We start from the raw sequence: 19,467 nt of genomic DNA, 5'->3' as shown, positions 1-19,467 counted from the left end.
GTGAAGTTTTCAAACACGTCTGCCTGGAGTCGTTTGGGCGGTGGCTGTTTTTAAACAAATGGCTCTGTGCTCACGTTTCAAGGCAGCGATAAACACCCTGTTTACCAGGACTGCCTTCTCTCTCCATATCAACTCTTAGGCCACAGCAGACAAAGCTTTCTGGTGAAAAACACTGACATCCTGCATTTTTCATCACCAGGCTGCTGCACATCTTGGGGCAGCCAGAGCTGGGCTGGTTGGTGCAGGCAGTGGCTGAACTTCTGCACAGTTCAGTTTCCTGACCCTGTTTGCTTATTTAGCAAAAGCCAGGTCAGATGTTCACTGTAAATACCACATCTGGAGAGAGCACAGCCCTGGGCAAAGGAGAGAGTAAAAGCTGCTGCAGCCCATGATTGGTTTTCAAAGACCACCTGTATTCATTCCATTATTCATTGCTTCCCTCAAAATTATCACGTTTAGCTTTTCTTTGCTTTCCAGCAAAGGAAACTGCTGCCATGAATTCTGGAGAGCGGGGGTTGCCTGGTCAAGCAGCCAGCACAGCTCCACTGCTGATCCCTTAAATCCACCCTGGCACCTTCCAGCTCTGTCCTCCAGCCCCTCCTACCACAGCCCGATCCCACTGCGGGCTCCTGTCCCACCATCTGTGCCCAGGGAAGGGACACAGTTTCTCCTTTTTACATTTTACCCAGGGGCTGGACCCTCACCTGTGGGGACCCCCCCAGCAAGGTGCAGTTCACACAGGTGTCCCCCTTTGCTGCACCTCCCTGGGGTGAGTGAGAGCCTGTCCAGGCCCACTACACTCCTCAAAGGTTCCAGCCAACCCTACCAGAGCCAGGCAGCAGTGAGATGTGGCACCACCACCCAAACCCACCGAGGTGTGTGCCCACATAATCCATGGAGAGCCACAGAGTCCATTTGGGAAGCTCCACCAGCACATGGCAGTGACACAAACCCAAGTGCAGGAAGGGAAGGGAAGGAAGGAAACGTACTGAAGGAATGTGCATGGATGGAGCCTGAGCAGGGGAGAGGACGGGCTCTGAGTGGGATTCCTTTCCAGAGTGGAAACTGTCCAGCCTCATCTGTTGATAGCAGGTTAAATTTAGATGTTCCACTTTTGGAGGGAGGGAGAGGTGGGGAGGGGACACCAGCCAAGTCACAGCTGCTTTGGAAGACACCCTGAAAAAGCCAAAAGCACCCGGTCACTCCCTGTCTGCTCAGAGACTTGGGAACCCCCTCGCACGAGGGATGAGGAGGATGGAGGGAAGCACATGGGCTGGTGAGCCCAGCACAGCCTGGGGGGTGCTGGAGCCCTGTTCTGGTGCTTCAGGTGACACCAACACCAATCCTTGACTGCAGCACATCTGTGAATGCTGAGGCTACAAATTAAAGGTTTTGTCCCTTGGCTTTGTGATTTTCTAACCTCAGTTTTAAGCAGACTGAGGCGGCGGTTACTTCGTTTGAAGAAATACCCTCTGACCCCCACAGTTCCTGCTTGAAACTTTGCAGGGAAGTCCCTTTGCTGATGCAAATCAGGTTTTGTTTCCTATTTCTCCTCTCTCACATCTTAAGCTGCTCATGTGCAGCAGCTGCAAATGCTCATTTTACTCCTTCATGTTTTAAAGCAAAAATATTTTTAGCAATGCCCTGAAGAGCTTGAAGCATCCATTAAAAATAAAATAAAAATACAGTGTCATGAGTTGACACATGATTATAACAGAGCTCCTCAAACAACCTGCACTGAGATTCCCAGGGCTGCCTTTAGTAACCTTTGTAAATTGGTCCCTGAAAAGCTGTCTGTTGGGTACAGTCCTGGCAAAAAGGATTTTGTTAAGAGGGTGGTAAGGGACTGGCACAGGTTGCCCAGAGAAGCTGTGATGCCACATCCCTGGAAGTGCCCAAGGTCAGGGTGGACAGGGCTTGGAGCAACCTGGGCTAGTGGAAGGTGTCTCTGCCCGTGGCAAGGGAGTGGAACTGGATGAGCTTTAAGGTCCCTTCCAACCTAAACCAGTCCCTGATTCTGTGAGGAAACCCAAACATGGCAGAGCAGCACTGGAGAGCCAGGTCTGACTCTACCACGATTCGTTACTTTGGGGCTGTCCCACGTTTCCCCCAAGCTCTGCACCTGCAGCCTGAACTGGGAGCAACTCCAGCACCCTTCTCCAGGAGAGGGTGGTGTAAGGGGGGTCACGGGTCCCTTCCAGCACTGGGGTGGGTCTGTGAGGAGGCAGAGCTGCAGCCCCAGGCCAGAGCAGCACCACAGTCCCAGGAGTGGAGCCACAGCACTTGAGCTTATCTCGGGCACAGGGACCGGTCGGAGTCCCAGTCCAGGCACTGGTAGCACAGAGTGTGCCTGCATGAGATAAGGGCAGGCAGGGGGAAGTTCTGGCTCTGCAGCAAGGGACAGACACATGTTTGTAGAGAAGGAGCTTTGTGACCTTCTAGGAGCTGCAGAAAAAGGAGGGGGGGATGGTGCAAGACAGGGAACCTGCTGAGCACAACCACAGGGCCTTTGGGGGGGGTGGATCCCACAGACACACATAGGTGTGCAGAGCTGAAAAACGTGTGGACACATCCAAACTCAGCCCTGGGTGAGGAAGAGTCATAGAATCACTAAGTTGGAAAAGACCTCGAAGATCATTGAGTCCAACCTTTGGCCAAACACCCCCCTGTGAACTAAACCAGAGCACTGAGTGCCTGTTCCCCGTGGCTGCAGGACCCCGGAGCCTCGTTGCTGCAAGAGGGAGGACAGGGATGGACTCACTGCTGACCCAGAGCTGCTCATCCCTGTGAGCCACAGCCACCTCTTCCCAGCCCCTGGGGCTCCACACGACATTTATCTAGGAACAAAAACTCCCCTGGCACTCCCAGACACACTCATGCCAAAGCCTCATGCAGGATTATTTTTCCTTGTAAGCAATGCTGGAAGCAAAGCACAGGGGACACATGAAAACTAAGAAGGGATAAATAAAATGTGACTTCAGCCTCCGAGCCTGCAGTGTAGGGACACGTCCATGGCTGACAGGGAGAAGGGAGGCAATTCCACACCAAACTGCTGGAAAGGACAGAGACCAGCGTCCCTGGTTCCTGGGCAAAGGGGTGGCAGGAGAGGCAGAGCCACAACCTGCCTTCAGCTTTCCATGGCCTCTGGAGCAAGGGGCTGAGATGTCCTACAGCACTTTTCCAACCTCCCTGGTCTGTCACAGGGATCTTACTCATCCCTGACACTCACCCCACATGTGAACACGCCACAGCAGCCACTGTTGAGGCTGAGAAGCCCATCCTGAGCAGGGTGATCATGTCAGGAACACATCTGGTTTCTCTCTCCCATGGAACTCACCAGGATTTTGGTCAGAGACACACCAGCTCTGCCCCCAGCACTGCTCAGTCAGGAAGGTGGCTGCGAGGGACAAGGCAAGCCCAGGGATACAGCCCAGCAGCACAGGATGAACTTCAGCCCTGTGATCCCTTCTCAGTCTGACAGCAGTGGGATGCCACTGGCATTTGTCCTCCAGTCTCCTCTGCATCACAGCACTGTGGCACAGAAGGGCCAAAGGAACGATGTCCTTCCCTTCCCAGGAGACAGAGCCAGATACAGCCAGGACCACTGGTACTCTGCAAGACACCCACATTCTGGAACACCAAGCATTATACAGTAAAAACCTTTAAAACATGAGATTAAATATTTTTCTCCTACCTCTCTGTGACAAAGGTACGCTTTCTTTGCTCCTTTTCCAGGAAAAGGCTCTTTTCTTTGTTGCTCTTTTAACCTTGGAGGAAGCAGAAATCCCTGGTCTGGTCTCCCCATGGGTTTGGGGAATCCTCTCTGTGCCTCAGGCTCCCCTCTGCCCACCAGTGTGACACTATCCCTGGTGCTCTGCCATAGCAGCATCACCAGCACTCGGCTCTCCGCTGCCTCGAGGCCACGGCGTGGTCTCAGGGGAGGGGAAAATAAGTGTGTTCTTTCCTTAGGAATAATTAAGACTCCACCTTTGATAAAAGCCTGGGAAGATTTCTGCTCATAGTGAAGTGGCAGGAAAAGAGGGGCACAACCACCTTAGCACAGACAAAGGGATAAGCTCCTTCAGAGCAGTGGTGGAGCAAGTGCTGTTAGTTATCAGAGGATTAACCAACATGGACAAACTACTGGAACGAAACTCCAAGCCTGGTTAGTCCTTGACTTCTTCTCCAAGACTGCCAAGACTGGGGCTTTCTACATTAGCAGCTTTGCTCTTTGGTGGACATCTGTCCCAAAAGAGGGGGGGACAGAGGCCCCATGACCACAGGCCACTCAGCACAGATGTGACACAGCCCGTGACAGCTTCTGGCAACCACCAAACGAGCACCACGAGCACTTGCCAAGTCCTTGAGTCATCTAATGAAAATGCAGATTTTTCAAAGTCGACTTTGCTGGGGTTTGTGCATATTCCTGTAGGCTTGTGGTCACGATCAGCCTCTGCACTGCTCAGCTCCTCCAGCAGCTACTATGGAAACCGGGAGCAGCACCCGAATCTCAAGGGCAGATAGTTCAGAGGGTTGGGTTGTTTCAACCATTATTTGGGAAGCATTGCAAGAAAATGGGTCTGGAGTCATTCTAAAGGCACTTCACTTGCCAGGAGTTAAAACAGGTACCAAGCAGCAGAGCAGGGACAACCCCCAACTGCTCCCATCATTCCAAAAAAGAAACTTTAAATGGCTCAGCATGCCAACATCACATTCTTACCAAGCCAATCTTCTCCATAGCAAGAGGTTTCTGAGCTATCTGGGGGAGCACAGCTGATATGGCCTGGAGAGGAGGTGTCACATGCCACAGCCAGGGGAGATTAATGCAAAGAATTTAAGGTCAATGGTTTGGGCCAGCTGCTATTTATAAAGAGGAAGGAAAGCAGAACAAGAGTTTCACCTCTAGGCCTTAAGAAATGTTGTCTAGTCAAGGAGAACACACCGGGAGGGGCACACTTCAATCCAGCTTCAGCTTTTCTTCACCTCCAACCAGCAAAGTTTGGAGCATTCTCTCCTCTGTTCCAGGGCTGTGGTCCCTGGATCACCAGCACTGACCCCCTCCCATCACATGGGCTGGAAGGTCACACACAAATCCCAATAGTGCTGTGACTCTAACATGACCCACAGCACACCTGGGTCCATAAATCCAGGGCATATGGAAAAGCCTTGGGAGCCTATGGCCTTGCAAAGCCTCTCCATAGCTAAAAACAAGCCCTCCTCGGACACTGAATTTCCCACATTTCTTCCTTCTTAAAGGGAACCTACCTAAGGTTGTTCCCAGGTGCAGAGATAGGAAAGTCACCTGCCACAGGTAGGACAGGAGTTAGGACAGACACTGACTTTTTAGGCTGACTTGAAAGAAGCGATTTCTTCAGGAACTGTTGACAAAAGTAGTTTATAATGCTGGACGTGAAAACAAAAAATTATCAACTATTTACAATTCCCAAAAGTGACCACAGGCCCACCAAACCAGAAAATGCCACCTGTTTCTGCTGAAAATAGAAGAAGCAGAGGCACCCCAAAACATCCTAACAGGACCAACAAGATAAACCCATCCAATCTGCAGGAACTCAGCTAACACATGAGATATTATTTCAAATACCTCATTCCAAAGAGCCACCGAACCTGATTACATCATTTGGAGGTTTCATGGAGGTCAAATGCATCAAACAGAAGAAGTGTTTGGCCAGAATGCCTTCAGGGCATTCTTTAAAACATTTGCTCAGTACGTTCAAGTATAATAAACACAGGAGAATTTCACAAACGATAGTGACTAAAGCCAAAAGCTACAGGGAAAAAGCACAAACTCATCCATGTTAGAAAAAAAAAAAATGTACCCAATGGTAGAATCCACGAGTCAAAGCCATGAGCTGCAAAATCACTGATGCCTCTGGATGAAGGTCACATGTGCACTTCAGGGCCAGAAGTTTTCCCTATAACCCAAGTTTGATTTTTTTGAGTTCTGTAAAATTTACAGAAAGGTAAAAATAGGAGAGCTTTTACTTCCCACCTCTTTGCTGAATGTTACTGCCATGGGAACGTGCTCTGCACGCTGCCAGCTTCTTCTCAGATAATTTCCTATTCCTCCACTAAGCCTCTGGCTCACACATGACTCAGTTTTAGCACTTCACTGAGATAAGCATGTGCCCCATCCTAGACTTAAAATTAGCAGGGTAAACCTCAGCCCCTTCTTTAAGAGCCTGGGATAATCAGGCATTCTCTTAATGAAAAATGTGCTGGTTTATGTCAGGAACCAACTGGAGCTACTCCCTTGTGTAAGGCAAGGGATGAACAAGAGAAAAGTTGGAAACCCCAGAACACAGGGAGATAAACCCTTCCAACACAAATAACACCAAGGCAGATAAAATAGTTTAATATAGAGCGAGAACAAGTATTGCATAAAAATAAGCAAAATCTTTTCTTTTTAAAAAAAAAGGAAAAAAAAAAGAAGTCTGAGAACTCGTATTTAAAAGAAAAGCTGGTTGGATATTGATCACGTTGGTGACTCAAGAATGCAGGTTCTACAGGAGAGGTCAGCATGTTCCTAGCTTCTCCATCCACTAAATCCAGAGGAAGATCTGTGGAGCAAGGAAATGAAAAAAAGAAAACCAGGGCAATGAGTGCTAGAGCCTCCCTCAGGCAGCATTAATTCAGCAGATCTCTCAATCAAACCTCCAGTCTCCCTGGTACCAGAAGCTTTTTATGAGAACACACGAGTATTTCCAGCATCTTTTACCTGAGCCTGCAGCAACACACCCTAAGTAGATATAATTGTGCTTATTCTAGAGCCTGTCATCTGCAGAGATCCATGATCTCTCTGCTTGACAGGGAAACAAAGTTTAAGAAACTTGCTGGAAGGGATCCAGCCAGGCAGAGTGGATGACAGAGTTAACCTTTAGCTGTAAATCATCATCTCACTTCAGCCACAAAAGTACCAATTTATTTCATTCCTTGTTTCAACCTGATAAATGGAAGAGATTTTCAGATTCACACACACAGTCTGAGCACACACATAATGTCCCTGAGAGGTGGAGAAAGAACATGATCCAACTAGAAATTCTCTCTTATGAAACAGAAGAGCCTCACTGGAAAGCACAGAGCCTGGACTTCAAGCTCTCTGCAGTGCCACCAAAATGGAAATCAGCACCAGTATTTCACTGTTATTTTCAGAGTTTGCTCTTGTAAACCATTAAACTTTTTCTTCTGATTCTATTTGTATTTTTATTGAAAAATTAGATACAAAAATGGTACTTACGTGTTAGGTGAACCAAAACCAAACCCTGAAAAATTAGAAAAATAGTTGTTAAAAGGGAAAAATGAACACATAAGATTTGTAGTAAATGCCCCCTCCCACACACAGACTGAAAAATATTTCTTTCCTGCCTTGGGCCAAGAAAAAAAAAGATGGGCAAACAATAAAAGTCAAATCTCCATCTAGAAGAGAAGTGACTTGCCTGGCTCCTAAGAGGGCTTGGCTTTCACTGCTCATCAGCCAGGCCATTCATTAGCAGCACTGCAGACAATGTGCCTGGTTTATTCAGCTCTCTGAGAGCAGCTTTCTGGAGATGGTGTGTGCTTAATGCACGTCCTTGGTGACAGGCAGCCACCAGTGAACGTGGCCTTCCACAGGCTCTGCTCTCAGCCCTGGGTAAATCACTGTGGCTTCACTGAATTGCAGCAGAAAAACACTTGGCTATTGGTGCTCCAGCTCAGTTTTGCAGTGCATATTCCTCAGACAGTAGTACTTACACACACAGATACCCATGTGCATGGTACTGAGGAGATATTAATTACTTCTCAATATTTTCCTTTGAGGAGAAAGAGCAACTCCACAAAAAGGGATGAAAAGCAACAATCTGATAAGGTGTGCAGAGGAGGCAGGTATTGACATGCCACACAGCACATCACTGATGGAATTAGGGGCTAAAGGCTGAGAAGGTGCTATACCCCACCCTGCAGCTCAGTTTTCCAGGACATGGTGCCTTATCTATAGCAGAGCCAGGATCAGGCAGATTTTTGGCAGGGAACTGATGAGTCACACCCAATTTCCAGGGATAACCAGAGACGTGGTGGTTGTTTAGGGTCATTATATTTTCACAGAATCACACAATATGCTGAACTGGAAAGGACCCACAAAGGTCACAGAGTCCAACCCTTACCCTGCACAGGACCATCCCTAAGACCATATGCCTGAGAGTATCACCCAAATGCTAATTTTAGCCTCTCCTACCTCCTCCACCTGTCCCAAAAGCTGAGAATCCGCTGCTCTGTGTGCCAAAGCCGGTGCCCTGTTGTGACAGGGATCCAAACGTGGGGGTATTTTGGTTTGCCAGGGTGCCAAACGATGCTGTGTTGTTACTGGTACCACCAAACCTGCAGTTTTTAAAGAGAAAAGCTGTGTTTGCAAACACCTGCTCACTTACACTGGAAGTCTGTCCCCACACCAATGGTAACAGTGCACCCCTTAAGTGAGGATACATCAAAAGTTGATATGAATAATTAGAATAGGTCATTTTGGAAAGAGTTTCTGGTTTGGGAAAGATTATTCTACATAGAAATGTCTGTTCAGCTCCCATTCTTAACATACACCAGGCAGAAAGGCAAATATGTTCATGCTTACCCAGGGTATGTTTTCAAGTGCTTGGAAAAGCCAACTCCAGCCATGAAACGGAATATTTTAATTCACCTCTGTGTGTAGTTTTCACCAAAAGTAGTGCATCATTTCATTTCACAAACAGGGCAGCAAACACAGAATTCATATGAGCTGTTCATGGCTGGAGCACAAAGCAGAGCACAGATACAGAACCCACGCTCCAAATTTCAGGGTGTACCTTACTCACTGCCCATGAAACTATCTGCACATTTCTCAATTCCTTTTTTTTTTCCCAGCCCATTTAGAACCACAAAGAGTTCCAGTGCTTCTCTGAAGATCTGCATCTACCTGGCACTTCTCCCCATCCCCTCTGGATCACTTCCCTAATTGCCTTTGGGGACTGAGATAAAAAACAATTTTATATATGGAAATTTGTCTCCTTTCTCCACCCACTCTGTCCAAGCAGGCAGTGCAGAGCTCCCAGCACGACACACTAATGAGACCACGATATGCATTATGGTTCTCTGCCCCCTCTACACTCCTCCTAATTCTGAATGTAAGAAATGCACTCAAAGAACGACCTTCAAGTTTAACTTAAACTGGGCAAAATGCAGACACAAGATTTCCAAATGCCAAGCTCTGCTAAAGCTCTGCAAGTGCACAGCTCTACCAGCACTAACCCAGCACAGCCTCCCCTGAGCAGAGCTGGACCAGTCACAGTGTGCCAGCTTTGCAGAGCTGTGCCTCACACAAGCTCCTGTCATTTCTGACTTAAAATATGACCTGACAGCACGTTAACCCACCTCTCCATCCATCCACATCTAGTAGACTTAAAAAAACCCCAAAACACAAACCCACATCAAAAGCTATCTCTGCAGATAAAAGACAGCCCTTGCAGTAGTGTGACAAGCAAGTCACCTGGTAAAGGACATCACCTCTCCTCTCCCAGACACTGCCAAGTGCACACACTGCTCCCACAGACAGCATTAGATACCAGGGCAGTTCAGTGACTTTGCATCTCTGGCCCTGCTACCCATCCCCTGTGCCTCTGCTTTGGCTCTTGACCCCTGTACCTTGCAGGCAGCTTCAGCTTAGAGCCACAAATGTGGCTTTGAACAGAACAGGTTTTTTTAGTTCTTTTAAAAGAGAAGCAAGATGGGGTGATACTTTTAGAACAAGAGGCTTTGCAGTGCTCCATCTTCTCAGGACTATACCACAACTCACAAATCACATCTATCTGGTGTAAGGCAGTGGAGGTGAAAACAGTGACAAGGAAAACTTGTGGTTCAAACTGCTCCTTTCAGTTGCAACTAAAACATGCCTGTTGGAAAGTATGATCAGGAAACAGCTTAAGCTACGGACAGATTTTTTTTCCAAACATATAAAAGACATGAGATGCAGCCACTGCCTGGTAACAATTTAATCCAACCTATCTTGCCCAGGTCTTTTGTAAAGCTGATGTGCAAAACACAATTGAGAGGCACTTGAGGTTAGTTTATGAAAGCAAAACGTTATTTGCTCACAAACAGTCAGAACTGCAGACTCTGAAGAAGTGTAGTGGTTTCTATTTTTGACACCCCAGTCATCTATTGAGTGATGCAGATTTTTCAGAATTGAAGCAGTATGAATCACATGTATTTCAGTCAGCAGGGTGTTCTCAGGAACTTGGAGCTAATACGGCACAATGTACTGGCAAGTAACTTCCTTGGAATTGGGATTTTTAAAGTTTCACTTCAGGAAAAAGGCAGAAAGGAAATCCTACACAGATGCTACATTATACTGCAGAATTAAACTATTGCTCAACATTTTGTGGTGAGATTTGGATTTTTGTAAAGCTGCCTGGGAATTCTGCACACTCTTTAAAAGTTTTAAAAATCAAAATCACATTCCTCAGGCAACTCTGAAAATATCAGACCGAGTCTGCACCTTTCTAGTAGAGAAAAAAATTGTCAAAACTTCCCACAAGTTCAGTCACCGAATTATCTTTCTTGAGTCTGCAGACTGCTTATGCAAGACCTCTGTTTCATCAACACGCTGCTTGTTCTGAATCCCATTTTATCTTTTAAGCTTCCAACGTTGTCAGGGAGCACATCCAGTTTCAGTACAAAATCCTGCAGCACAATGGCTGGATGTCAGAACTGAACAAGCCATCAGCTAAGTTAAGCTAAGTCATCCCTACAAGAGCATCCTTCTTTGTGGAGATTTAATCACACCCTTTCCAAAGGGACTGTCCAATTTGCTGCACGGGAGCTCTGGGCAGCAGAACCACAGCTGGAGCCTCCCACAGCTCAGGGGTACCTGCCCTAAACCTCTCAGGGAATTAACAAGTTACACTTTGGGGTGCTCTAATGTGTCTTACATAAAAGGCAGTTCCTCCTGAAACCAGACAGAGACAAACACTTGTGAAATATGTAAACACCAGGACTGGGAAGACATCCGGTTTCCTCTCCTCACTGGAAGTTTTTCCTCTTTTTAATTGGCTCTGTTCAGTCTGAGTTTAACTGCAGGGCGTGAGGGAGCACTGCTGGCTGGTAGCACAGTGTTCAAGAAGTGCACTTACTGCCAGTTGCAGAAGCTGCTCTGCAAGGTTTGAAATTCTGTATTTGCTGAACAAAGCCAGGAATAATGTACTGTCTGCTCTGGTGCCAAGCACAGGCTTAAGGGGTGCAGAACAGGTAAAAACAATCAGTGTGGGATAAACATAAAGTGCTCTGGGAGCACAGGCTGTTACAAGTGCCTCATCCCAAAGGTGAGGGAACAGCCTGAATTCTCATTAGTAGCTCTAGCCCAAATCTAACCAGTGGATAAGGTGGCTGGACAGAGTCACAGATAACAACATTGGTTATTTTCTTTGCTAGGCCTAGATTTGCACTCATTAAGTGAAATACTCCTGCGTTCCCTTAGACAATTGCAAGATGACATCTCTAAAGCTAAAGATTCAACACAGAAGCATCAGCATTAAAATGAGATCACACACATTATTTCCTTTGGGGTTAAAGTCTTATCTTTATGCCTTAATTGTTGTTTTAAAACAAACCAAGGACATTTTGAGCTGGCCAAACAATCACCGAATGTTTTCTTCCCGTTAATGGGGAGGTAACTAAGCATAATCTTGTCATGCAGGAATGTTGTTTTCCCCTGGTTGCCTTACCCAAATCCTCCAGCGCTGGCTGCTGCAGTACCCTCGCCGAACACTTTGCCTCCCGTTGAGCCCAGAGGGCTTGAAAAGGTTGGGGCTGAACCGAATGCTGGCACCCCTCCGAACCCAGGGGATCCCCCGAAAGTGGGAGGGCTGCCAAACACTGGAGCAGCACCGAAGCCACCTGAGCAAAACAGAGGCAAAAAAAAAAAAGAAAAGAAAAAAAGGGGACAAGAACATCACATAAACAATAACACAGAGAGAGAAAGGAAATACTAGGTTTCCAAGTAGATAATGGGGTTTTTCCATCTTATCGTATGAACATCACATTATTTATAAAACTAACTGCAGGGTGTTTTGTTGCAAAAGAAACAGTTGAGAAGTGCCTGAATGCATGCAAGAAACTGCAACCAAATTAAATGAGCATCCATAAGAAAACCACATTCTGTGTCTCTTGTGCTATAGCTCAATTCTAGAGCTGCACTAGAAGGTGGTAATATATTGCACATGCTTGCACACCACGAAGGAATCTCTACTTGCTTTATACAGAATAACCATGGTCCAGTACAAATACATACAAAAGGCCTTAGATTGATGCTTTTACTATTATTATTATTAACAAAAAAAAAAAAAAAAAGAAGGCATATCCATTCTTCATCATACAACTCTTTACCATGGGAAAAAAAAAATAAATCTCATCTTATTTAGTTTTAAAGCTCTGCTCCTCACCATTTAAACATATGACTATCCAAAGGACTGCACACAGCAATGGGGAATGAGAAGTCTCCTGCCAAGGTCAGGTGTATGAACACTTTGCTGCTGTGATTTTATGCAGGGTTTTACCCTGGATCCTAATCTAAAATTCTGGAAGGACACACAAGTGTCCTGCAGACAGAACTTTTCTTGCAGGTGAGTGCTTAAGATGGAATAACTCCCCAGTGCAGTGAGCAAGTCTGCCCCATCTCTTAGGATCAGAGAGTAGATGCAAGCTTGGTTTTTAGGTGCTCCAGTGATGCAAAGATTCAGGAGGCAGGGTATTATCTAATCCCAGTTTAAGTGGTGGAAACTAAAATGCAAGGATTAAATGCCAGGTCAGTGGAACCACACAATTCCCACAGAACTGTGCTCTGCTCTTGGCAATTTCTGTTTGGGGTTTAGCTGCCTTCTGCAGCCCTCAATGGACTTGTACCCAGATTATTTTATTCTCTGTTCATCTGCTGATATGATTGGCCTGTTTCTAATTGACACTGTGGAACGTGAAGGACACCTGCTCTTTTGTCTGCTTAGGGATGAGGATGGGATACCACTGCACATTTTAATACCCAGGGTGAAATTCCAGTCCATGTCAAGGTAATGGATACTGTTTGGCTGTAAACACAAAAGGTCTGGAAAAAAAATAAATGCTAGGCCTGAATTATTTAAACACAGATCAGATATCTTGTTACCTCTGTCTCTAGGAAGTTATAGCACTTATCCCACGGGCTGAAGCTTTGCTCAACATACACTCTCTTCTGCAATGCATTTAACATGTTTCACTTTCTTTTTGCCACTATTTGTAAGTAGTGAAATGGGGATAAAAAGGGTTACAAAACCCAGAGTGAAGTTTGTAAGATAATATTCCAAGGAAGTATCTAAAATAGCAAAAATTCTTTCAGTTCCATATTCTGTACTCTTCATTGTACAGAATAGAAGACCAGAATTAAGTCACACAGCTCTCTGCTCTTAAATGGCAAAGGCAATTTTTGGAATTAAAATCTGAGGATATAGTTTGCTGGGGGCTTTCTTGCACAAGAGTGTAAATTTTTGCCTTGAACCCACCACTTACAGTTCCTTTCATAAGCCATTAGTTATTTTTATTTATTGTTCAGAGACAATGTTTGTATGTGCAAATGAGTCCAGTCTGTAGAGAGCCAAGTGGTAGAATTTTAAATATTTCCCAGACAAACTGTCACAGTGGGTGGATTCCCAAAGTACCTGCTTTGTTTGGACTGGAGAACCCAAAGCCTTGAGAGGCCACACTTCCACCACCGGAGCTGAAGGTGCCCGTGGGCTTCTGCTCTCCAAAAGATGAGCTGCCAAATCCAAAAGTCTTTGCTCCACTGTTTCCAAATAAGCTCGAAGAATCTGGGGAGATGAAGAACACTTGTCAACAGCCAATACTCATAACAGTCAATATTCTACACTGCACTTCATTAACTGAAGCAGCAGAAAGGAAAATGCCTTTTCCTTGCCCAACCCCCAAGCACACAATGAACATCACACCGAAAACAATGAACATCACACTGAAAACCATGCAGAGAGAAGCCAAGTCTTCCCCAGTTACAGGGCTTTGTAGTTCCACCAAGATCCATTCTGGATCTGATGGACCACTAACAACCCTTTATTGCTGCAATCTATAATCTAGTAAATCACCACAATGGATGATTTGTTTAGATGCATCCTGTGCCCCAGTCAGTAAAAGACAATCCCTCAAGTGAGAAATCCCAGCAGCTACAGTCAGTCTCTCCAGGCAACACAAATATCAGCAAACCACAAATTAAAGATTCTCGGCTGTTTTGGCAATGGCCAGTATTTCTACACATTACTATCTGACAGGACCTTAAAGTAGGAGAAATAACTCATGTTTTCATCTTTCACAAGGCTAAATGCTAAATGCAAAACTGAGTTTTTGCATTTAGAGTCAGGACACAGGACAACCAAAGCCTTTCTCTGGTGAATCATCTGTTTTATTTCATCTCAAAACCCAGCACTGCAATAAATTATTAAATTGGCAAGGTTAGAAAACTGACCTCAACCATTAATCCCAATGGATCATTAAAGATGTAATAAAATAAATGAATTTACTCTCTCTTGAGTTGAAGTGCTACTTTTAGCCACTTGCAGCTAAACCTACAGCTACCTGCTTAACCATAGATCATAGCAAAGTTTGATAAAGTTATCTTGAATGTGCTGCACAAAGACGTTCATTTTTAGGATGAGGTTGACAAAACTTCCTCACATACTTGTTAACTTGGTTTCTCTTGATTCTTTAACAATTTTTACAATCTTAGGGCAGATGAGAGATAATTAAAGCTTTCTAACTTCCAGCTAAGTTGGAAGCAGAAATTCAGTGATATCGATTTCCAGTATTCCATTTTAAGGAAGGATTTGGCTGAGAACTCCCTACAGAATATGAGTATTCTTCACACTTCCTGCATCTGCTTGTTTGTTTCAATGGCTTCTCTACTTGTTTTCCATAAACCTAAAAGAAAAATTCTGGATTACACATCACACATACTCTCAGTTACCCCCTCAAAGCCTTTTTTAAATTAACACAGAATTTACTCAAACACAACCAGCAGCAGAAAAGCAGATGGGATCACAAAAGCAGATGGAAATCACGGCACATTTTGTATTCTTGTTTTGCTCACTTACTCTGGGAAGCTGCAGATCCAAATCCTCCACTGGAGGAACCGAAGGGATTCTTATTGGCTGCATCCTGACTTGGCTTTCCTCCCAGACCACTGAAGAAGCCTCCACCTCTCCCACCACTGCCAGCTCCAAACAAGCCTCCACTGGAAGAAGATGGCTGCTAGAGAACAAAAAGGACAAAAAAGGGATTTAAGTGAAGTCAAAGCAGCACATGTTCCCAAGGCTGCTCTTTCTGTCTGGCTCTGGCCTATTCTGGATTTATGAAGGGGCTGACAAACCAGCAAGCAATCACCTTCCAACATGGAATGCCATGAAATTTTATTTAAGTTTGCCTTAAACTTCATCCATGGCATAGAATAACACCTTTGAGACTTGCCCTACATTGTTCACTTTCCACTTAGCATGGAATAAAGGCAGGTGACTTACTGCATCTGTGTCTTGTCTTGCCTGTGATAAAATGTTTGTGCCTCCAAACCCCTCAGAAAACATTCATGCAGATGCTAGTTTGGTGCTCACTACAACAGCAAATGTCTTCACTACAGACTGGGACACGTTTTATTGAACACATCAATTTTTTTTTTTAAATATATCAGTAATAGGGAACCCTGATCAAGTCCCCTACATGTAACAGTCCGTTGTTCCTACAAAAATCCATAAATACTTGCCTGGCCAAAGACAGTGCCTCCAGAATTAGCTGCTTGCCCAAACACAGAACCTGTGGTACTAGAACCAAAACCTAAGAAAAGAAAGAAAAACAAACCACCAGAACTATTAGTAGGGTATAAGACATTCAGGGAGGTGACACTAGTCCAGGACAGGGAAAAGACAGGTCTTCCATACCAAAATACAGGGATACAAATGATGCTACCAAACATATCCAGGCTGCACAAATACAAAGCATGTGCCAACACACAAATAATAAAACGCACTGAAAGTTTATTTGAAAGTCCTTCTCCTGCTCTTGTTGTCCAGCTTAAAAACAAACAGACAATAAGAGGCCTTTTCACTTGTGGGATTGTTGCTACCACCAAGAGAACTGGATTTTTGTTAACATGGCAAAATAGTGCTGCAAGTCATGCACAAGGTCTGCAGCTTTCTGATTGCCCTTGTGTAAGGAGGATCTGAGCTTTGTTACCTGATGACTCTTGTTAAAGATAATGAAATGTTTTGATTAAAAAAAGAACTCCCCTTTCCATTTCCCAGTTCACTTAAATGTGCCTTTTGTAATAAAACTTGCATTTCTATAATTAGGAACACCTTTCTCGAGCAGAGTTCACTTCCCCCAATTTAACTATTCTCTGTTACTGTAGTTAAAATGAACAAGCAGTTGCCTCCAGTGCCATAATTTTTAATTAAATGAGCCTAATTAGTTTTTCTTCCTTGCAAATACATGCTCTCTGTTATTACTGTGTAGTTTTCACTTTTCCCTGGGAGGTCTCTGAAGATTGTACGGACAAACCTCTGTAAAAAAAACAACAATAAGCAGTGAGGAGAACAAAAGGACACTGAGGTTTGGTCTGTGTAAGTATTTCATTTAACTGTGTGGACAGGTAGCTGATGGTCGTGCTACTGTTATATTTAATTCTGAGATGTTTCCAAATGCAAAAGCAGATTTAGCGGATTATTCCTCACTAACTCATCACTTTGAGGGTTTAAAATTTTTTTGCCACCCCAGAAGACAACATGGTATTATACCTGTTTGTACATCCACTGTTGCACATCCTCAGCAGCCCACTGAAGGAAGGGCTGCATCTGTATTCATTGCCTTGGTTATGGTCTCAGAGCTGCCTTTGCCTCTTCCATGTAACAATTTACAACACTTACACTTATTGTGCAACAGGCAGGACAAGACGTCGTTCCAAATTAAATCAAGGTAAACTTGTAAGAATAAAATGAAGGCAGGATTGGATTGACAAGGCTGCATTCAAGAAAGACCTGCTGATGAACAGTGAAGCAGAGCAAAAGCTTCTTTGGTCTCCAACATCAGTCTCCCCCTCACACACACATTGCAGCTTCTGTTCTTACTAATTGAAAAAAAACCAAACCAAAACAGAACAAAGAAGGAGAAAACCCACCAAAAAAATGTAAACCATCAGGTGCCACAGGGGAAAAAAAAAACCACGTCACATCTCCCAGTTTGCTCTTACCTGAAGCCTGGCAGAAGCTGAACGCAGCAGACGACGTGGTGGTGGTGACAGCGGCGGTGCTCCCGAAGACAGATCCCCCCTGCCCAAAGCCAGTGCTCTGCCCAAACACAGGGGGGGTGCTTTGCCCAAAGAGTCCCCCTCCAGTGCTGGCAGATGGCTGTCCAAAGAAGGAGCTGGAGCTGTTGGTGCTAGCCGGTACTCCAAAAACATTCACGGTGCTCGAGGTTGCCGTGGAAGCTGCCGGCTGGCCAAAGGCTGGCATTGTCCCAAACCCAGACTGGCTAAAGGTAAAGACACTTGAAGAACTGCTTGCAGGCTGCCCAAAGATGGGTGCTTGCCCAAAGGCTGGCTGACCAAAGCCCCCTGTCGTGGTGGTGCCAAAAGCAGAAGTACCAAAGCCCGAGCTGGCAGCCGGTGTGGTGGCGGTGGCAGTGGACAGGGTGCTGGTGGTGAGCTGCCCAAACGGAGAGGATGCTGTGGTACCTGCTGGGAGCTGTCCAAAAACCGGTGGTGTGGAAGGAGTGGCAGCTGTATCACCAGCAGCAGGTTGGCTAAATGCTGAGCCAGAAGAGCTGGAACTTGGAGGCTGAGAGAACACCGAGGAGCCTGCAGAAGTGGGGGCAAACACAGGGGCACCGACAGCTGGACTCTGCACAGCTGTAGTAACGTCAGAGGGAGCAGCCAGCACAGCCGTGGCTTCTGCAGGAGAGGCAACGTTTGCTGCAGAGGTGGGTGCTGAGACACTCTGATCTGGTGGGGCGGCTGCAGAGATGGCAGGAGGCACCGGTGCCTTCAAATCACTCGTGGAGGCAGGAGCAGCCACGGCTTCGGGGGCAGGCGGTGCCGCCGTGGTGCTGGAGCCCTCCAGGACGGTGTCCCCGGCTGTGGCCTGGGGTAAGGCGGGTTCTTTCACCGGCTCTGAGAGCTGTGCCTGTGGCTGTGGGGACTGTGCCACTGGAGGTGAAGACACAGCTGCCACAGCTTCATTTTCAGATGTTTTTTCTGACACAGGTGGTAATTTGGCATCCCCTGCAGACTTACTAGAAGTTGCAGCAGGGACGGCAGTTTGTGATGAACTGGAGAAACTTCCAAACGGGAGGGACGTTGAAGCAGAGAGAGTAGAAGGGGTAGAGGTGGATGTGGTCACACTGTTTGTTTGCTGAATACCAAATGAAAAGGTGGGTTTGTTGCCACTAGAGCCTCCAAGATTAAACACCCCGGAAGACCCTGTGTGGGTTAACTGGACATTGCCAAAGAGATTGCCCGTGGCACTCGTGCTGATGGACACGGATGCCATGCCAGCTGACGTGACTGACGTTGAAGCAGCTTCTCCAGCTTTTCCTAATGTCAGGGGAGCAGCAAAATTAAACCCAGAAGGTATTGTAGATACTTTTGTTGACTGAGTTCCTGCAACACTGGTAGATGGTGCTTTAGTGGTAGTCTTGGCATTATCATCTACTTGACCAACCCGTAGTCCTGAGAAGCTCCCCAGAGTTTCCCCAGCCAGATTACTCTGAAACAAGTGATCTCCTGGTTTAGATGGAGCAACATCCAACTTGCCAGAGGCTGTGGGGGGAGCAGAAGATGTTGTTGCAGCAGGTTTGTTTGACTGGGTGCCATCTGCTGAGGAGCTACTTCCCACTACTGGAGCACTTGCTGACTTGTGGGACCCAAAAGCAAAGGAGCCCTCGGGAACTGGGGCAAGTTTGGAACTCCCAGCAAACAAAAATGGCTGGGTAGAATCTTTAGCAGGGGCTGTTGGAGAGAGAGAAGAGGTTACAAATCGAGTTAGGGTATGCAAAGCTCATTTATCAGTCTTACAATACTAGTCCTCTTCAGCACTTCACAGATTGACAGTGCTCTTGCCTCAAAACTATAAAGCCTCTGACCATCAGGTAGCTGCCACCTTCATATGCAATCAGGAGACAACAGTAGCATCTGAAGACTTTATAGCCAGGGTGGCAGTGAAAAACACTGTTAGTGTCATGTCATAGCCTCCACTTAACCATCCCTGTCTTTGAGTACAGACAACTCCAGCCTTTGGCTCCTATTTGTTTTTCTACTGTTTGATAAAAATATAGAAGACCTGATTACTACAAACCATTTGCTATTGACACCACTTTCACCCTTTCTTACTTGGTTCAGCTAAACAATTCCTGACATTCACTACAGAACTT

At 45.9% G+C, this 19,467-nt stretch overlaps 1 protein-coding gene across 2 annotated transcripts in view; it reads right to left on the bottom strand.

Moving 5' to 3' along the window:
• Nucleotides 1–6,353: 6,353 nt before the first annotated feature.
• NUP214 (nucleoporin 214) overlaps nt 6,354–19,467 on the bottom strand; it is a 41,244-nt gene continuing 28,130 nt past the window's right edge. The window contains exons 29-36 of one of the 2 annotated variants that reach the window (XM_027739304.2): nt 17,291–19,045; nt 15,809–15,879; nt 15,147–15,303; nt 13,707–13,856; nt 11,745–11,916; nt 8,231–8,373; nt 7,256–7,280; nt 6,354–6,578 (exon numbers count right to left, since the gene is read on the bottom strand). In XM_027739304.2, coding sequence (XP_027595105.1) covers nt 6,545–6,578; nt 7,256–7,280; nt 8,231–8,373; nt 11,745–11,916; nt 13,707–13,856; nt 15,147–15,303; nt 15,809–15,879; nt 17,291–19,045 — 2,507 coding nt within the window. In that variant the 3' untranslated portion in view covers nt 6,354–6,544. The remainder of the gene's footprint in view (nt 6,579–7,255; nt 7,281–8,230; nt 8,374–11,744; nt 11,917–13,706; nt 13,857–15,146; nt 15,304–15,808; nt 15,880–17,290; nt 19,046–19,467) is intronic. The other variant, XM_027739306.2, reaches the window with a different exon arrangement.

Source organism: Pipra filicauda, unplaced genomic scaffold, assembly GCF_003945595.2.
Source record: "Pipra filicauda isolate LSUMZ 115617 unplaced genomic scaffold, ASM394559v2 scaffold121_size3267253_pilon, whole genome shotgun sequence".
Taxonomy (NCBI): Eukaryota; Metazoa; Chordata; class Aves; order Passeriformes; family Pipridae; genus Pipra; species Pipra filicauda.
This window is presented reverse-complemented; position numbering and strand designations above follow the sequence as displayed.